This window comes from Saccopteryx bilineata, chromosome 2 (genome assembly GCF_036850765.1).
Source record: "Saccopteryx bilineata isolate mSacBil1 chromosome 2, mSacBil1_pri_phased_curated, whole genome shotgun sequence".
Classification (NCBI taxonomy): Eukaryota; Metazoa; Chordata; class Mammalia; order Chiroptera; family Emballonuridae; genus Saccopteryx; species Saccopteryx bilineata.
Window position 1 is genome coordinate 263,884,798 of NC_089491.1, and position 20,025 is coordinate 263,904,822.

A 20,025-nucleotide genomic window follows, 5' to 3' on the forward strand; every position below is an offset into this window, starting at 1 on the left:
CTGGCCTCAGGGGGCTTCTGCCTCCTTTACCTGTTCTAGCCATTACCAGCCTGAGCTGATGACACTCATGTACCACTGGCAGCCAGATATGACAAGAACGCAAACTCCCTGGGTACCACCCGTGCCTATCAGTAGCCACACGCACCAGCCCACTCCTTGCGAGGCTTCCCCTGCATCGGAGGCCTGGGCACTGCCACTTCAGGGCTTGGATGGCTTCAGCATAGGCCCATACTTTCCCCTGCCAATCTGTTCAAGTTGCCTAGAAAACGCCCCCTCACACCCGACTCCACCTTCCAGAACAACAGCTCTGACTCCACAGAAGGCCTTCTGGACAGAGCAGCTCCATTCTATTCTAGTTGTTAGAATCCGGTGCAAGGCTCCATCTGACCAAGGTACTCTGCCACTAAGACAGTATGAAAAGTGGCTTAGAAACGTAAGCAGCCCTGTCTAGTCTAGTCCATATCAGTAGGAAACAAGCATCTACCTGATTCCTTCACCCTTGAACCCTGCAAGCTCTGGGATGTTCTGGTGGAAAGACAGCCTGGGGATAAACCCTGGAGCATGTCAGCTGCCTGTGACCTGGGACTCGGAGGCCAGCATTTGGGATGGCGGGCTCCAAAGTCAGGCAAGCACTCACTTGAGGCCAGGAAGGGGGGCCGACTGGTCTCCCACTCTCACCCAGCCTCTCACCAGTGGGTGTCACTGGAATGTCTGCAGGTTTCAGCGCGAAACAGACTTGCTTGGCCATGTCACCAACGGGAGCAGGTGTGGACCTCTTGCTCTTTCCCTTGCTTATGTCCTGCTCTTCTGTCTTCCTCTCCTCCCATCCCCGTCTGTCTTCATACTCATCAGCCTCATGCACCCTCCTTCTCCTCACAGGGACAGGAGACATGCTCCCCCTTGCAGCACCCCAGAACTGAGCCCTCAGCAGTGCCCTACACTTAGGGCATGCTCAATAAAATCTTGTTAAACGCAACATTAGGGATGTGACAGCATCCTTCAGAAAGATACTCAGTGCTGCCAGTGTTTATTCTGGCATGTTGCAAACTACATTTTCTTGCCTTTAAACTCTATCAAGGTAACCCTGTGGCATGTGTCGCTTTAGGGCATCATGCACGAACTGCTCATGATTCCATGCTTGTCCTTATTTCTGTGCGCAAAGCAACCCATTCATGAGGTGGGGCCAGGAAACCAGGCTCAGCCTGTTGGCACTGGGCCATGTGCTGCTGCGTTCACTGGACATGATGGTGATGAGCGGGAGGCTGGGCGCGATGGCACACTGCACAGAGATGACGCCAGACACCAGCACACACAGAACGGTGGGCCACGAGGGAGGCGGCAGGGGCGGGTCTTCAATGGCAGCAGGGGAGAGGGTGGGTGGGATGAGGGTTCAGTCTCACCTCAAAGGCAGGAGGGGTGTACAACTAAAGCTGTTGATACGGGAACTGAGAAAGGCCACTAGATCAGAAACCAAAGGAGCCAGATAGTAAAAAGCCCTGAGGAAGCGAACTGGAGCCAGGAGAGAAGAGAGAAGAACAGGATGGTGAGCCCGGGAACAGCTGGCCAAGAAGCCGGGGACCAGCTCTGCCGGGGGTGGGGGTGGGGTGGTCAAAGCTCAGAAGGGCCCCTGGAGGAACAGTCACCATAACCTTCCCTCTACGGCAGGGCTGCTCTGGTAAAGCCACAGGTGGCTTTTCATCCTTCCGGTTAGGATTTCTTGGGGACCGACATGAATGGTTACACCCATATCCTGAAATTGTTCTACCCTAACCTCTAACAAAACCCAAGCACAGCCCTGGCCCAGGGAAGAGCGATAGAGGCCTGCAATGGGGTCGGCTGCCTGGCCTCTGAAAACAGCGTGTCCTAGAGAGGGACACGCTGACTCACACTCTGCAGGCCTGCGCTGGGACAGCACGCTTCGGAAAAAGGAAGCTGGCCTCAGAGAAGAGGAAGGCCAGCAGCTGCCCGCAGCCCGCTGAACTACACCTGCCTGCGAACTTGCATTCCGTCATAAGTGCTTCCACGTTAATGATCGTTTCTTCCTAGCGAATTTAAGCAAAGCCATGATGACTAGCTGAAGGAGGCCCCTGTTCCAAGCCTGGAGGTCACCACAGGCCCACACAGCACAACCTGGGGGTTACTGCTTCTGAAAGCCGCCTCAGGCACCCTTCCCCAGGGACTCTGCGAGCAGGAGCTCTGGGTCTGGCAGCTGAAGACTGCAGTTACCACTCACCCTCGCACACCGGACCTTCTAGTAACAAGCTCTCCTCCGTGCAGCCTGCCTGGGTTCCCACTCTACCTGGGGGCTCACCCCCCTTGCCCGTACCTGCCAGGCCTCAAGCTGCTGGGAGAGGTTCAGCTTCTGCTGAATGGCGTCCAGCAGCTGGCTGTTCAGAGACATCATGTCTATCTTGCACTTGGCGAGTTCCAGCTCCACGGCGTTCTTCCTGAAAACAGGCCAGAAGAAAGAATCACGTACACCTTGTGCTAGAAGCATTTGGTTCTTTACCTGGGGCCCCTGGAGTCCACAGGATGAGGCAACAGGCTCGGATCCTAAACTCAGGACAAAACAGTAACAATGGTGTTACTTCTAAAAGGCTGGAAATTTGCAGCATGCTTTCACAGACATTTTCTCAATTCTCCTAACCAACCTCTTGGTGAAGGGATTGTCTGTCACCTCCATCTCACAGATGAAGAGGTGGCTAAGGGGATGCCACTTAAATCAGGACTAGAACCCAGAGATCAAATGCCTCACACAGCACAAGGGAGCTGCTAATCCTTTCTCCAAAAGGCCAGTCCTTATGGAAGGTGGGGACCTTGTCCTCCTCACCCCGTCCTTTTCAATAGCAATAACCCCTTAGGGCAGTGGTCCCCAACCTTTTTTGGGCCATGGACCGGTTTAATGTCAGAAAATATTTTCACGGACTGGCCTTTAGGGTGGGATGGATAAATGTATCACGTGACTGAGACAAGCGTCAAGAGTGAGTCTTAGATGTAACAGAGGGAATCTAGTCATTTAAAAAAAATAAAACATTGTTCAGACTTAAATATAAATAAAACAGAAATAATGTAAGTTATTTATTCTTTCTCTGAGGACTGGTACCAAATGGCCACGGACTGGTACCGGTCCGCAGCCGGGGGGTTGGGGACCACTGCCTTAGGGGGTCTGAGAAATACACATGTAAGCAAAGATGGCCACAAAGTGGTGATCATCATAGCTTAGCTAACAGAGTAGCTAACATGGGAGGTAAATTATATACAGTGTATTTGGGTAGGCCTGGGGGAGGGAAACACTGAAAGACACGATCTGATATACTCTCTTTGTAAAAGAAAAACTGCCCCTGTGTATTTGAAGGTTGGGCAAAAACATCCGCTTGGTTCTGTCTGAATGATGCCCACCGATGGGTAACTGCTCCCATACACTTTTGCATTTTGTACTTTCACATTTTGAAATGTTATACATATTACTTTGCAAACCTCCCTCAACACTGCTAAATAACAGTTTAATGAAAAAATTATATATTTTTGGTGAGGGGGGAATGGGAATAAGGAATAAAAACTGCCGAAGACCAACTGGGAAGCCCTTCATCAACTGCTACCTTTTGCATAAGATACAACAAAAACTGGCAATAGTGTCCCTGTTGCACAGGGCCAGTGACCAATGTGCACCCCCAAGGACAGCTAGAAGACCCGCCTGCAGAGGCAGCCCAGCTCGGGCCTCAGGGATGCGGGCTACACCAAGCTAACCGCGGCCGGAAGGCGGGGTCGTTGAAGTAAACTGTTCAGGCCACCACCGTGACCAGCACTTCCTCACTGGCCTCCAGTCCACTGAGCAATTAAGTCACCTCCCCTGACGCCCCACTGCATCAGAATGGCAGTCTGCCCACCCACCGTCCTTTCCTAGAAAAGCCACTCAGGACAGCTTGCAAGCCCGGATTGCCACCCGCATTGCAGATGCAGGGACCGGAGCTGACCCTGTCCAACGAACGCCGACGTCTCAGACGCAGCAAGCAGCTACATCACGCCCACTGCCATTGGCCAGTGACAAACAGCGGAAATCCTCGTGTGGTGGAGCCGGTTGCCACGGACGCCCATTGCCAGAGCGATCCCAGGCGCCCCGCCCCACTGCAGCCTCATGAGCTCCCTGGTGTCTCCCGGCAGGTGGCGCCATGAGCAACCTGGAGATCCCAGAACATGCTGACTAATGCTGCCAAGGAGGAGGGGCGAAGGTCCAGGAGCAGCTGCTGTCCGCCTAGCTTGGAGGATGCGGGCGGGGTTGTCCTTCTAGAAAGCCCCTGAAGCGGAGCCTGCCATGCCCACCTCCAAATCCCGGCCTTGGACTGCACCCTTGGAAACGTTGGCTCACTAGGGAATCTTGGTACTTGTCATTCATGAGAAACCCCAGACCAGGAAAGCAAAGCTGCAGAAACCACTAATCAATATAGTAACCTGAGTTTTTAAAAGGAATATTCAGGGGGCTAGAAGAATTCCTTATTTAAATGAAGAAACTAAGAACTGACTTTTTATTTTTATAAGGCAGATGGCTGGCCCCAGATTTTTGTTTTAGTGAAGGCCTTTCACCTGCATGGAGATAAAATTGTTACTGAACTTTTCTGAAACATCTGTTGTACAGGATAAGGACCACCGAATTCTAGCAGCCCAGGGAAGACATGGAAATTATGTTTTCCTGGGGGTTCTCACCCCTGACTACACATTAGAATCACAGGGTGGGTTGGAGGGGATGCTTTTTTTTTTTTAATTCTTTTTCATCTATATCTTTTTAAAATTATTTGTTTAGATTTTTATTTAGTCATTTTGTTTAGAGAGAGAAGACCGAGAAAGAGAGAGAGAGAGAGAGAGAGAAGGGAAGGAGGGGCAGAAAGCATCAACTCCCATATGGCCTTGACTAGGGAAGCCGAGGGTTTCAAACAAGCGACCTCAGTGTTCCAGGTCGATGCCTTTACCCACTGTGCCACCGCAGGTCAGACGGGGGCGGGGGGGGGGATGCTTTTAAGAAGCAGCCCTAACCCCAGAGATTCAGACTGAATTTTCTGGGGAGGCCCTGGCATTGGGGAGGCTTCCGGATGATTCTAAAGTACAGCCAGGATGGAGAATCAGAGATGATGTATATTAAAGCATCTTGTAAAACTTTTTCTTTAATATTCCTTTTATTACTGTTCTTAATATATATATTTAAAGTCAATTTATTGGGGTGACATTGGTTTAATACAATTATTCAATTTTAAGGGGTACAATTCTATAATACATCATCTGTCATCTTGTAAAACTCTTCAAGTACTAGGTATACCTGTTGGTGTGGCTCCCCCACAAGTTTAGAATGATTCCTTAGCTCTGCTGTCTCAATTCTTGTATACCAAGAATGTCACTTCTAAGTGACAGAAAAAGAACTATATCTTCCTGGAATGACTGAACAACCCCCTACGGTCCCACCCTGTTCTGCAGGACTCAGGAAGGACAGGGCCCTCACTGCAGAGTTCTTCCTAATCAAGGAGAATTTGCAAAGCTGCCCAGACGCCAGGTTACCTGGGCCTCCTTTGATGGCAGGCAAGGAAGGGCAGGTATTTCAAGGTTTCATGGAGTTTGGTGGCCTCTTCTGACACCCAGGTGTCTAGGTTAGGTCCCACTTATTTTAAGGGAGGGGGATTTGTCACCTTGCTTCTTACTTTCTCTGGTTGTATCTCCCACCTCCATACTGATGACAGAATATGGTCCGAGCCTGATGTTCAGTGCTTCTACTTGGCTAGCTGAGAAAAGGTGACCAACAAGTCTCTACTGACTTCATCGTGCTTTTTATTCCCAACGAGCTTCCACAATTAGCACCTTAATTTTACCATTTTATTCCCCCACTGCATGACACAATTTCACCCTTTGTTATATATCACAAAAGTCTGTTCTCACTCCAAATTATCACAATGCCATTCAAACATTCACTAATGAAATCTACCAGGCAAAGGCACTGTGGAAAGAGGAAGACAGAATATACAAGATGGCATCATTGAATCAATCTGCTAAAACTATTAACATTGTAAAGGTCCAGGCAAAGGAAAGACTCTATTCTTGTTTCATTAGCTTGGGAATAGGAACTTTTCCAACTTTCCAGCATCCCTGTCAGTGCCTGGATAGACAGGTTGGGGCAAAAGTAGGTTTACAGTTGCGAGCATTCAAAACACAAAATTAACTCTTGTATTGTTTATTGATTATTGTGTTGTTTTCCATACAAACAACTATAAACCTATTTTTGCCCCACCCTGTAAATGTGGGCATGCACCAGACCTTCAGGTAACCCCGATTATCTCCCTGAAAAACTCATGTATCTAAACCACCTGACGTCCATTACCCAGACCTCCTGGCCTCTAGACCAGTGTGTTTCAAGTGCTGGTCCGTGCACCTGTCCGCCAGAAATTTTGTGCCATTCCAGAAGGAGTTAACCACCTTGATGCTGTATGAGTATTACAGACCTAGTGATTTTAGTTGAATTTGCTTTTGCTCAAGGTGATTTCTGCCAAAATAATTCCATTCTCACTGGTCCCCAAATGTAAAAAGTTTGGAAACCACTGCTAGACAACCTAGCATCCAACATCCAGACAGCTGACAGCTGACTGAAAATCGTCCTAGACCAATCATAGGGCTGGATGGAATGCAGGGCTTTAAGAACTCCACTTTCCTTTCTTCTTTAGGACGCTTCTAGGTTTTTGCCTAGCTGTGTTCCCAGTTTGCACACTCTCAAACCCTTGAATAAGTATCCTTTATTTTTAGCCAAAGCCTCCAGACTGCTTTTGAGTTAATTTGCCAACACATAGGTTTGTGAGTCTTCCTGAGGATAAAATTTCTAAGTGAATCGGAACTGACAACCTGAAATGGGGTTCTGACCAGACAGAAAAAGGGACCCAAAGGGAAAACTAAGAAATGGAAATGATGAAAATGATGAGAGAGAACAGAAGGGCAGTGACAAATGTGGCAGTGAGAAGGGGAAAGGGTGTGGGGAATTTTAAAATCAGACATTAAAATGTGTCCTGCCTGACCTGTGGTGGCGCAGTGTATAAAGTTGTTGACCTGAAAAGCTGAGGTCGCCAGTTCAAAACCCTGGGCTTGCCCAGTCAAGGCACATACGGGAGATGATGCTTCCTGCTCCTCCCCATTTGTGTTTCCCTTCTCTCTCTCTCCTCTCAAATGAATAAATACAATCTTTTTTTTTTTTATTTCTTTTGTATTTTTCTGAAGCTGGAAATGGGGAGAGACAGTCAGACAGACTCCCGCATGCGCCCGACCGGGATCCACCAGGGGCGACGCTCTGCCCACCAGGGGGCGATGCTCTGCCCCTCTGGGGCATCGCTTTGCCACGACCAGAGCCATTCAGCGCCTGAGGCAGAGGCCACAGAGCCATCCTCAGCGCCTGGGCCAACTTTGCTCCAATGGAGCCCTGGCTGCAGGAGGGGAAGAGAAAGAGAGGAAGGAGAGGGGGAGGGGTGGAGAAGCAGATGGGCGCTTCTCCTGTGTGCCCTGGCCGGGAATCGAACCCAGGACTCCCGCACGCCAGGCCGACGCTCTACCACTGAGCCAACTGGCCAGGGCCCTTTCCAAATTTTTTTAATGTAAGAGAATGCATGTATGCACTTCTTCTAGAAAACCTAACGTTAAAAAATTACCTAGTTTACTAGAAATACAGGGGACAGAGAAAAATATTAAATGACACTTTGGGGATACAACCCCACTCCAAATGTAGAAAAACTCTGAAACAAACAAATCTAGTTCCTTAACTAAATAAATGCAACATAAAAAAAAAAAGATGGAGCCTGACCAGGCAGTGGCACAGTGGATAGAGTGTTAGACTGGGATGTGGAAGGACCCAGGTTCGAGACCCTGAGGTCGCCAGCTTGAGCGCAGGCTCATCAGGCTTGAGCAAAAAGCTCACCATCTTGGACCCAGGGTCGCTGGCTCCAGCAAGGGGTTACTCGGTCTGCTGAAGGCCTGCAGTCAAGGCACATATGAGAAAGCAATCAATGAACAACTAGGAAGTCGCAACGTGCAATGAAAAACTAATGATTGATGCTTCTCATCTCTCCGTTCCTGTCTGTCTGTCCCTGTCTATCCCTCTCTCTGTCTCTGTAAAAAAAAAAAAGATGGAGGGGGAGGTGTTATGGACTTCTGGGGCATATCAAGTAAAAGGAATATGAAGACTTTGGCAGCTGAGTCTAATCAATAATAAAAAGACATTTATGGGACAACTGGGGAAATGTGAACCCTGGATACTAGATGACAGAAATCATTACAGGGTTAACTCAAGTGTGACAACTGTATTCCCGTTGTGTGTTTTACAAAAAGCATTATTTTTGGTAGAGATCCATATTGAAGTGTTTATAGATGAGCCAATAGGATGTATTGTGATTTTCTTTTCTTTTTTTTGTTCCACTTAGTTCCATTTAGTTGTACATTCATTGCATTGGTTGCTTCTCGTATGTGCCTTGACTGGGGATGGAACCAGCGACCTTGGCGTGCTGGGACACTGCAATGCTCTATCCATTAAGCCACCGGCCAGGGCCTATTGTGATTTTCTTTACCACCATCCAGTGGGGAGGTGGAGACAGTGGGAGACGGTGGTGATGTAAAGCACTGACCATACACTGATTAGTGTTGAAGCTGAGAGATAGGTAAGTAGGGACCCAGCTTATGTTTCTACTTTTGTGTAGGCTTAAAAATGACCATAAGAAAAGTAAAAAAAATAACAACAAAAAAACCCCTAAAAGTAAAAAGTCAAAGTAGATACATATAATGAAATCAGATGGCTCTCCAAGATGTAAGTGGGAGGAAAAAATAACAAGACTTAGAGCATCATCCACTGATGTGATGTTTTTAAAAAGTCCACAATAACTCTATTGCACATACGGCTATAAGTGCATAGGAGGAAGGTCTGCAAGAAATGTGCACCTGACTTTCAGTTGTAGTGTCTGTCCAGAGAGGAGAAGCGGGCTGGGGGTGAGGGCGGGTACCCGGAAAACTCTCAGTCCCACTTTTATACTCTCCTGTGTGATTTAATGTTTAAAACTGAGCATATACTCATGTTGGCTGTTATGAAAGTGAAACAAAACAAGCCGTGCTCACTCACTTGGCAATGGCCTCATCCCGGTCCCTGATGGCCTTCTGAAGCTGCTCCTTTGGTTCCTTGTCCTCAGACGTCACTCTGAGTCGGTCTCTCTCCTCCTTCAGTGCAGTCATCTCCACACTCAGCAGTGTCACCTAAAGGGAGACCAGGGGGAAGAACGTGATGTCCTGCTGCTGCTGGCCTGGAGCATCTCCCTCCAAGACGGAGAAAGGCACGCGAGGCCCCAGGCAGGCACAGGGCCTGTGCAGTGCAGGCCGCTAGCTGCCCGCTGCCTTCTGCTCTGAGGGGGCCCATCTCTCCCAGAGAAAGGATGCCACGTGCTAGGCTGGAGCTTGGTGGCCCTGGGCTGCAGCCATGGGGCCAGATTCCCTGTGAACACAGCACACCATACCACCCCCTTCATTTCAAGGCAATCCCAGGGAGCTAATGAATGAACACTACACACATGTCAGGGCTCTGTCATACATTTGGAGGGGAGGAGTAGAAACTCAAGTTTTGTTTCTAGCCATCATCTCCTCAGCGAGGAGCACTGTTACAGGGCCCTGGCTGGTTAAAGCCTGGGACCTGGTTCCCATTTCTCTGACAGCTCTTGACCCAGCCTGGCTCCTCCACCTTCACTCTGCCCCCCAGGTCAAAGCCACATGCAGCTTAGACACCTAAATGGTGTTTTCACTGTTTACTTCATACCTGTCACCTTGTCTGTGCTCTGGACCTCAGAGAGTGGCACTACTGCCCGCCCTCCGGTGGCGAGGCTCCCTTGGTGACCACGGCTTGCCCCACTCACTGTATGGTCACCCCTTGGACACTTTGAGCTCTGTCATGGCAGGAGGCATGTCCTGTCTAGCTGCGCATCTCAGAGCCTTTGCTTGTGTCGTGAGCAGACAGCTGTGATATTTTTGGTTAGACATCGCCCCAAATCCCTTCCTATTCTGGGGGCATTCCTGGCTACTGCGTCTCGGTGGAAGACAGAGCATGGACATATCGGTTCTGAGGCACCTGGGCATGAATCCTAGACTTGCTGGTCACCTCCTCTCCCTGCCACCACAGGGAACTGCAGCTCGTGAAGGTACAGCAAAGCCACAGGCCACTGGGAAATTATTACATGGATAATAGATAGCTGCCTCCCTTCCCACGGCCCCTTCCTGGTGGTGTGGAACTCAGTTCTCGAACCTTCCTGTTGATTCTGTGAGCTATCAGATTGAATCCCAATCCATTCTCTTTCTGCTTAAGTGAAGCTGAGTCTCTTGTTGCCTGCAACCAGAAACCCTGACTGGTGGAGTCTCCAGTAAATACCTGTTGAATGACTGGAAGGGTGGGGGCCCCTTGCTCTCTCAGTGGATAGGATGGGACTGGAGTCAAGATGCCTGGCCCTGCCCTCTTGTTAAATATTACAGATACTTTTGACAGTTTTCCAAGGGAGGATCCATCCACACTGGTCTGTCTCTCCTATGGGGGAGAGCCTCACCCTCCGGCTTACTTCTCTGCACTCCAGGCCCAGGCCCCGGGAACAGGGCTTAAGGTCAAGTTTCCCTGCCAACACTTTGGACTCCCCAGGATATGGCAGCAGAGTTGCCAGCTCCTGAGGAAGCAGCCACTCGGGAGGAACTTGGAGGACCCCCGAAAATGAAGAGGGATTGAGGACAATCTGTTGTCTCTATGGGCAATGGATTCTATCCTCTTAGGTGCCTCGTAGGGAACATCAGAACGTCAGGACCTGGTGCCGGGTGCTCTGAGCTTCCGGGGCGGGGACAGCTCTGACGAGCAGGGTGAGCAGCCTCAGGGAAGAACAGGGGGACACCGACAGAGGCCGCTGGCAGGCCTGTGCGGCTAACCCTGTGGCAGACAAGGCGGCGGGTGGGGAACCCAGCGTCACTGTCTTTGTTAGAAGGTTCTGCAGCTTGGCAGCCAGAACTCAAGACCCAGAAAGCACCTGGCAGAGACAGCCAGTCCTCTGAAGACCAAATGAGCCCTGACACAGCCTCAGGCCAGCTGTAGGCCAGCCAGGTGTTCTGCCAGCTGAGTAAGCGAGGGGTAAAAGTACACACTAGGCAGGAAATACCAGCATTTAATGTGCTCTGGATAACACTCAACAAGAACTTTTTGCTTTAACCTGGAAAACCTGGTCAAGCCCAAGACCACTAGCTATTTGCCTAAGAAGTAACTCTCTTGGGGTTGTACAATCTTTTCATACAAGGCAGGAAGAGACGTAACTATTTCCCACCACCAAGCTGTGAGGACCTAATGAAATGAGTAACATCCAGGTCCCCGCTCATGCCAGCCTGACACATTGTTTTAAACTCCACTCTTTTCTTCTCCATCTTGCAGCCCCCACCTCCTTGCTGATGGCTGTCATCAAGATTGATCTGGCGTGCTCATACAATCTGGTTACAGCCACCCCTAAATCGACTTTTCCCAAATAACGTGGGTGTATCCTCGTGATTGAACAGCATCAGGGAAAACACCTGGAGTTATACATCTAGGGCTTTCTCTGCCCTTGTGTTGGACAATTATTTCAATGCCTACTCTAGGCAAGGCATGGTGCGAGACGCCGTAGAGCAGGGTAGTCAACCTGGTCCCTACAGCCCACTAGTGGGCGTTCCAGCTTTCATGGGGGGCAGTAGTGGAGCAACCAAAGTATAAATAAAAAGATAGATTTAACTGTAGTAAGTTGTTTTATAAAGATTTATTCTGCCAAACTTAGCGAAAATCTGACATAAAGTACTTGGTAAGTAATTATTATTATATGCTTTAACTTGCTATAACTCTGCTTTATAAATTTTAGAAAGTAAAGTTACTTCCCTACTTTATAAATCACCATTACTGTGGAACCGGTGGGCGGTTAGAAAATTTTACTACTAACAGAGATACAAAAGTGGGCAGCAGGTGTAAAAAGGTTGACTACCCCTGCTGTAGAGGGTGGAGATCCACCTGACCCCGAGCTGGTCTGCGTGGGGGTCTAAGGCTGGACTTGGAAAATGAGACCTGAGTGAGGGCAGCCACCACAAAGCAGGGCCTGGGTGGATCCGGGAGGAAGGGATGGAGCGGGTGTCAAGGAGGAAGTGAAACCAGCCCAGGAATGTGAAGGCTGAGGAAGGCTGAGAGAGCCGTAGCAGCAGGGAGAGTCCTCTGGGGCAGGAGATGGGGGTGGTGGGAGCTGGGGAAAAGGCCCCGATGTGGGAAAGCACAGGGGCTGTGGTCCTTTAAAAGCCTACATTCAATTCTGCTAAAGCAGAGGAGGGGACATGGGCACAACAGGAAAGAAGGCTGGACAGCTGGAATGCAGCCGGACCATGGGGGCCACGAGGGCTGGGGGCTTCCCACTGCTTGATCATGTTTTCATGAATTTCATTCTACCAGTTTCAAAGATCTGTCCCTACGTCTGAGCCATGCCCTGGCCAAACATCCGCCCAAGGGCCCTAGATTTCAGGCATGAGAATGTCTCTGGCTGCCTCAACCTCCCCTCCCCTCCAAAGGAACACACCACTTTCAACAGCATCTCTCTGTCCTTGTTATCTGGTCACTCGCAGTGAGTGCAGGCATGGCTGTGGGTGGGACTCCCAGCATCTTCAAAGAGAACACTACTAGGAAGTTTCATGGGCATGACCCCAAAAATGGAATTTATTTTTATATGGTCCTTTAAATTTAAGAAATACTGACTGAAGTGAAAGCCACACTTCATGTCCACCTCTCATCAGTCTGGTGCAGCAGGGAGGACAGCTAGCTTTGGAGAAGGAAAGGGGGCCGGCTGGCTGGGGGCTTATTTGGTGGTCCCCCACAAGTGAGACAGATTTATTTATTTTTTTTCTAGGATACATTTTATTTATTTTTTATTTTTTTGGTGGGCCATCATCTTTAAACCTAGCTTGTACCTGGCGGGCAAATAAAAACACACACTGGAAAAACACACACACACACACACACACACACACACACACACACACACACACACACTGGGCTCCAAAACCCACTCATTCAATGCTCACAAAGCTACTGACTTATCCGAGTTTTCTAGAATCCAAGGTTTCTAGCCTTATTCACCTCTGTTCCCCATCTCCTTCTCCCTGCACAAACTGGCTTCTCACTCAGCACTCCATCATCTTGGCTGCTTCTCCTGTCCTCCTCCACGTGGCCTTTCTTTTTTTTAAAATTAATTTTAATGGGGTAACATTGATAAATCAGGGTACATATGTTCAGAGAAAACATCTCTAGGTTATTTTGACATTTGCTTATGCTGCATTCCCATCATCCAAAGTCCAATTGTCTTCCGTCACCTTCTAACTGATTTTCTTTGTGCCCCTCCCTGCCTAGGATACATTTCAGAATCTCCTTTCTGGGTGGGGCTGGCTCCTAAGCCCTTGAAAACTTTTCTGATCAGACGATAGCTGTCCCATCTCCTGCGCTCTTGAGAGAGATGAAGTCAAGGTCAAACAGGAAAAGAACTGCGAGAGCAGCAGTGAGGGTTTATAATGAATAACAGGCTGGCGGAAGGGACAGCCTTGACACAGAGAGGAGTGCCTGCAACGATCAATCCATGGTTTGCCAATGTCCCTGCTCAAAACCTGCTGGAGAAACACCCCTCCATGTCCTGCAGCTGGGCAATTTAAATGGTCAGAATCCACCAGCTCTCCAGGGCCCTGCAGCAGGCAGCATGCCACTGGAGGGAAGGGTGGGTCATTCTTTTCCCTGACAGTCACTCTGGGCTGAGCCAGGGGACTGGCTGCTTCTCTTGAAGACACCCAGCTCACCTCACCATCAATCAGGTCACTGTCCCCTGAGGATCAGTTAGAGGAAACCCACTTCTCAAGGAAGACGTGGGAAAGGGTCCCAAGAGAGTCTGGGGACATGTGCATAACTCCCTGCACCAGAATGAGGACGGGGATGCTCACCTGACTGTGGAGTCGCTGCAGCTCTTCTAGGCTTTGCCTCAGTTTACCCCTCTCCCCCTCCATGAGCTCCCTTAGGGCTCTTGAATCCTCACTGGTCTGCCTTATCTGTTCTTCTAAGGAGTCATCATCAATTCTCCGGGAGTTCTGACAGCGAGAGCGAGCGAGCCAGTCAACCAGAGAGGAGGGAGGTGAGAGTGGAGGGAGCACAGGTGGTTAGTGGGAGGTGATGGAGAAGCACGGACACAGGGCAGAGGTGAGGGTGGAGGGCAGTGATGGGGAGGGGAGTGGAGAGATGGTTCAGTTCAGGGGAGAGCAGGAAGGAGAGAAAGAAAAGACAAAGGAGGGAAGAAATAAAGGGTTAGAGGAGAGATTCTCTTGCTCAAGTTCAGTCTGCATACAGCAGATAGATATGTACATTTCTGGGGGGGTTTCAGGCTTCAGGGCAGGGCAACTCTGTGGCGTGAACAGCATGCCCCCTCTGACAGCTCCCTTCTCCACAACGACCCAGCCTCCGTATCTCAGCGCATTCCACGCATCAACTCGGGTGTGTTCGGATAAGGACAACCACCCCTTCATCTTGCCTCCTCCCATCTTGTAAGGGTAGAAAGACACCACTACTCTGCAGGAGGGTGAAACCTGAGGAGAAACAGCAGACTGGGAGCCAGGCGTGTGAATGGAGAGCAAGGCTGGCCGCAAGCTGTCACAGAGCCAGTGCAGGTCTGCCCGTCTGCCCGGAGCCCATGGGAACGTCCCGCCCCTCCCCCACAGGAGCAGCCACATCTGGAATTCTAAAAGGCCCTTGTTCTTGATCTCCTCAACGCTCTGTGCTCCCTCATATTCTCACAGCATAAGCTTCAGGTCTCTCAAGTGTGTCTCTTCATAGGTAACCCCACCACTAGCCCGATGGGCTACAAAAAAGTAACCTGCAGTTTTCCCCTGATCCAAAGTTCTACACCCAAAGCTTCCAAGGAAAGAAAGCCCTTGAACTTGAGAGCACCGGGGCCCGTCCATGCTGCACGGAGCAGGGACTCCACTTGTATCTGGGTGCCTGCAGGAAGACGGAGCCCCCCGTGCCTGGTGCTGAGCCCCCTGCTCGATCGCCGGTATGCAGTGCTCTCGAATAACATGGGCTCAGACAGAATTCTTGCAGATTCTCTGAGGTTCCAGTTCCAGGGTTAGCCTCCCTCTCTGTGCTTGGTTTCCAGTGCCCACCAGCCAGGCCCCGAGGGGTAAGAAGGGTCTCAGCCTAGCTGCTTACCGTGGGCTCCATGCCATCCACAATGCTCTGGGTCAGCCTCTTGAGCTCGCTGAGGGCAGTGCGCAAGCTGCCAGCTGGCACATCCTTGGCAGACGAAGTTTCTGAAGACTCGTCCATGGAGGAGTCCGTGGAGACGGCCGAGTCGGCACTGTCGTTTCCGCGGAGGTGCGAGCAGAGATAGCGAACCTGGCAGTAGGCTTCCCAGAGCTGCAGTCTCAGCTGCCCACAAAGAATTATTCTTGATTATGGGCTCTGGAGAATACTGCCCCCTGGTCAGCTTTCTCTAGTATACGGAAACCAAGTGTCTAAGATCCTGTTCTAGGAGAAAGCTTTTGTTTTCTTTTTAATCACCCATTTCAAGAAATACTAATGGTTAAATGGGCCCAGGGCATCTATACAGACTCTCAACTCTTACCTTCCCCGCCCCCTAGCCACTCCCATTTGTCAGATGCAGGCAGTCCCCTGCAGGAAGGAGATGGCTTCTGTAGGTCTATTCTTCAGCTGAATGTGTATGCAAGGGAGAACAGAACAGGTACATTTACCTACCAAATGCACCTTTGACAGGTGTTTGTCTTAGCATAGTATTTCTTTTCACCTTTCTGTGCATATAAATACTTAAACATTTTCTGACCTACAGACCCTATCTCGTCCGTAACCCGGGGGCTGCCTGTAAAGCACTTCTTTCTATGGCCAGCTACTTTGGTGCGAGTCAGTGCATGGCTGGGGAATGCGTGGTTATGAGTAGTATGAAAAAAAGCCAAGTGCCTGGATCACGAAGGATCTAGAACCCTGTCAGTACAAGAGCTATGAGGCTAACGATTAGTGAACAAGCCTTTCCTAAGAGGCACTGGGGCGACAGTGAGCCAGGGACACGCTTCCTCCGGGGCCTGGTTCATGACAGCTCCAGCCAGCAGGCCGAGGGGATTGCACAGGCTAAAGTGGAAGCAGGAGGCTCGGGGCCACAGGGGGACTGACAGGCCCCGCAGTCCGGGATCTCTGGGCAACCTCACAGGCCGGAGTGGCGGGGCTGTCGGCACCTGCTCTCTCTCTTGCTCCAGCTCCTCGGCCTCCATGCTCTGCTCTATCTCGGACAGGAGGGACGTGCAGGTGGCAGCGGAGCTCTGCAGGCTCCTCTCCTCCGTGAGCTCCTCCACCTTCACCTGCAGCTGCCGGTAGGAGAGCCGCACCTCCTGGAGCTCCAGCTGGCTCTGATGCAGCTTTCAAGGAGACAGCATATGGTCATGAGGCTCATCAAAACCAGAACCAACAAGGAACATGGACCTGGAACCGGGTCGCGCTTCCAGATCCCAACCGCCAACTGACAGAAGAATACAGAGGAGGGAGAAGCAGGCTAGACTCCCTGCTCGGGGGACACAGTCAGCAAAATTCAGATCTGGGAAATTCTGCAGGACAAACAGCTCAGTGGCTTCAACAGATACATTTCCAAGGGGGGAGAAAAAAGAAGGTAAATGGGAACCTATAGGGTAAAAGAGATTTAAGAGACACCAACCAACGGCAACATAAGCCTACTTCAATTTGTACCTTGATTCAAATGAAAAATGCGAAAGGCAATTAGGACATTGATAAGACAAGTGAACATGTGAACAATGGCTTGATATTTGGTGCTATTAAGGAAATATTGCTAATTTTTTTTAGGTCTACTAATCCTGTGGCAATACTTTTTTCCATTATCATTTAGAGGTATTTGTTATTTACAGATGAAATTATAAAAATTCCAGGATAATTCAAGGGAGGAGCAAGTGGCGGTTGTGAGGACAGGGCAGGACTGGTTAGAAATGGGTGATGTGCCGGGTGGGGGGGGGTGAGGCAGAGGGGGCATCGTTACACTATTCCACCTGTCGGTTTGCCTGAAATTCTCCATCATAAAAAAAAAAAAAAATTAGGTTCTGGCCAGCTGGCTCAGCGGTAGAGCGTCAGCCTGGAGTGTGGAAGTCCCAGGTTTGATTCCCAGGCAGGGCACACAGAAGCGCCCATTTGATTCTCCACCCCTCCCCCTCTCCTTTCTCTCTGCCTCTCTCTTCCCCTCCCACAGCCGAGGCTCCACTGGAGCAAAGTTGGCTTGGGTGCTGAAGATGGCTCCATGGCCTCCACCTCAGGTGCTAGAATGGCTCCGGTTACAATGGAGCAATACCCTAGATGGGCAGAGCATCGCCCCTAGTGGGCTTGACAGGTGGATCCAGTCAGGCACATGCAGGAGTTTATCTATCTGCCTCCCCGCTTCTCACTTCAGAAAAATATAAAAAAAAGAAAAAAATATTTAACACACACACATACAGGTAAGAAGATAACATTAGACTCTCACCAAAAATGGCTAAAATAAATAAATAAATAAAGATGAAATAATATTAATAATAATATCAAGTGTTGATGAAGACGTGGAACTGGGACTCTCCCTGCTGGGGTATGTGTGTATGTGTGTGCGTGTGCAGCTGCCTTGGGAAACTGCTTGGCAGGTTCTAAGGAGTGAAATGCACACCCATCCTACGATCTAGCAGTTCTATCCTTAACACACAGACCCAACATAAACAACCACGTACGTGCACGGAAGACAAACAGAAGGTTCACAGCAGCGTTATTGTTCCTGAGAGCCGCAAGCAGGAACCAACCCAAACACCAGTACACCAGCAGGGGCCGAATGGACACATTCACACTCTGGAAGACTGTGCCGCAGCAAACCCAGATCACTCCACTACGATCTGCCACAGCACGGATAAATTTCAGGCACATAATGTTGAGCAAAAGCCAGGCATCAAGCAATATATAACGTAGGATTCCACTGATAAAAAGTGTCCAAACTTCAATGAGCTATAAAAGGATGAAAGTCATAACAGGTTTATTTCTGAGGAAGTGGCAGGATATTTCCTGCTGAGGAGGGAGGCTTGCGGGGTGGTGATAAAGGGCTATGTGTTGACCTGGGTCAGGGGTCCCCAAACTACGGCCCGCGGGCCACATGCGGCCCCCTGAGGCCATTTATACGGCCCCCGCTGCACTTTCTGAAGGGGCACCTCTTTCCTTGGTGGTCAGTGAAAAGAGCATAGTTCCCATTGAAATACTGGTCAGTTTGATGATTTAAATTTACTTGTTCTTTTTTTTTTTTGTATTTTTTGTATTTTTCTGAAGCTGGAAACGGGGAGAGACAGTCAGACAGACTCTCCCATGCGCCCGACCGGGATCCACCCGGCACGCCCACCAGGGGCGACACTCTGCCCACCAGGGGGCGATGCTCTGCCCCTCCGGGGCGTCGCTCTGCCGAGACCAGAGCCACTCTAGCGCCTGGGGCAGAGGCCAAGGAGCCATCCCCAGCGCCCGGGCCATCTTTGCTCCAATGGAACCTTGGCTGCGGGAGGGGAAGAGAGAGACAGAGAGGAAGGGGGGTGGGGTGGGGTGGAGAAGCAAATGGGCGCTTCTCCTATGTGCCCTGGCCGGGAATTGAACCTGGGTCCCCCGCACGCCAGGCCGATGCTCTACCGCTGAGCCAACCGGCCAGGGCCAAATTTACTTGTTCTTTATTTTAAATATTGTATTTGTTCCCCCCCCCTTTTTTTTTACTTTAAAATAACATATGTGCAGTGTGCATAGGGATTTGTTCATAGTTTTTTTTTATAGTCCGGCCCTTCAATGGTCTGAGGGACAGTGAACTGGCCCCCTGCATAAAAAGTTTGGGGACCCCTGACCTGGGTGGTGGTTACACAGGTGTATATACTTGTAAAAATTCATTGGGTTTGTCTGCTTAAGAGCTGTACGCTTTACTATATGTTGCATTTTAATGAAAAAGGTCTGGAAAAGAGCGAGGGGTAGGATTTGGAATAACATCTGGGTACTAATAGCAAGAGTTCCCAAGTCCACGGGAAAAGCACTCCCTGCCGTCAGTGTCACACCTCACAGTTTAAGGTCACAGCCCTAGTCCTGAGAGGGGCCTTCCTCAGCATCTGGCCTCAGAGAAGGCGAGCAATGCCAGTGGTAGAGAGGGGACAGCGATGCGGGTGTCACGGCTTACAGACCAGGGCTCCTTCCTTCTGTCTTGCTGCTGCTACCTCACCCCTCCTCTGTATCTCTCTCTGGCCCTTTCCCTGTGGAGTGCCACAGGGCACTGCTACCTGGTGATGTACTACTGCCGAATGGAAGGGCTGACCCCACCATGACAGCTCTATGCAGAACTCTTACTGGTGTACTCCGTCACCACACCTGCTTCTAACACAAGACCTTAATTGCAGCATCTTAGTCCATTTGCTAACCGCTATGCACAGGGCCACATATTATACCTGCACAGAAACAATGTTTCCTACTCTTGTATTTGTAGACTGATTTCTACACCCCCAAAAAAAAATTTGTGGGGGGACTGGGAGGAAGAACTTCCTAGGATTTATTTTTTATTTATTTTTTGTGACAGAGACAGAGAGAGTCAGAGAGAGAGGGACAGACAGACAGACAGGAAGGGAGAGAGATGAGAAACATCAATTCTTCGTTGAGGTTCCTTAGTTGTTCATTGATTGATTTCTCATACGTGTCTTGACTGAAGGCCTTCAGCAGACCGAGCGACCCCTTGCTCAAACCAGCGACCTTGGGTTCAAGCTGGTGAACCTTGCTCAAACCAGATGAGCCCGCGCTCAAGCTGGCAACCTAGGGGTCTCGAACCTGGGTCCTCCGTGTCCCAGTCCAAAGCTCTATCCACTGTGCCCCCTCCTGGTCAGGCAAACTTCCTGGGATTTAAATTGAATTAATTTATCCTCTTATAAATG

General features: G+C 49.9%; 1 protein-coding gene across 3 annotated transcripts in view; it reads right to left on the bottom strand.

Annotated features, from left to right (window-relative positions):
• Positions 1 to 20,025, bottom strand: part of BICDL1 (BICD family like cargo adaptor 1) — an 85,214-nt gene that overhangs the window by 1,760 nt on the left and 63,429 nt on the right. The window contains exons 5-10 of one of the 3 annotated variants that reach the window (XM_066260454.1): positions 16,303 to 16,482; positions 15,266 to 15,484; positions 14,008 to 14,151; positions 9,125 to 9,255; positions 2,327 to 2,447; positions 1,393 to 1,509 (exon numbers count right to left, since the gene is read on the bottom strand). In XM_066260454.1, coding sequence (XP_066116551.1) covers positions 1,459 to 1,509; positions 2,327 to 2,447; positions 9,125 to 9,255; positions 14,008 to 14,151; positions 15,266 to 15,484; positions 16,303 to 16,482 — 846 coding nt within the window. In that variant the 3' untranslated portion in view covers positions 1,393 to 1,458. Of the gene's footprint in view, positions 1 to 1,392; positions 1,510 to 2,326; positions 2,448 to 9,124; positions 9,256 to 14,007; positions 14,152 to 15,265; positions 15,485 to 16,302; positions 16,483 to 20,025 lie in introns of those variants that run through there. The other 2 variants (XM_066260453.1, XM_066260455.1) reach the window with 2 other exon arrangements.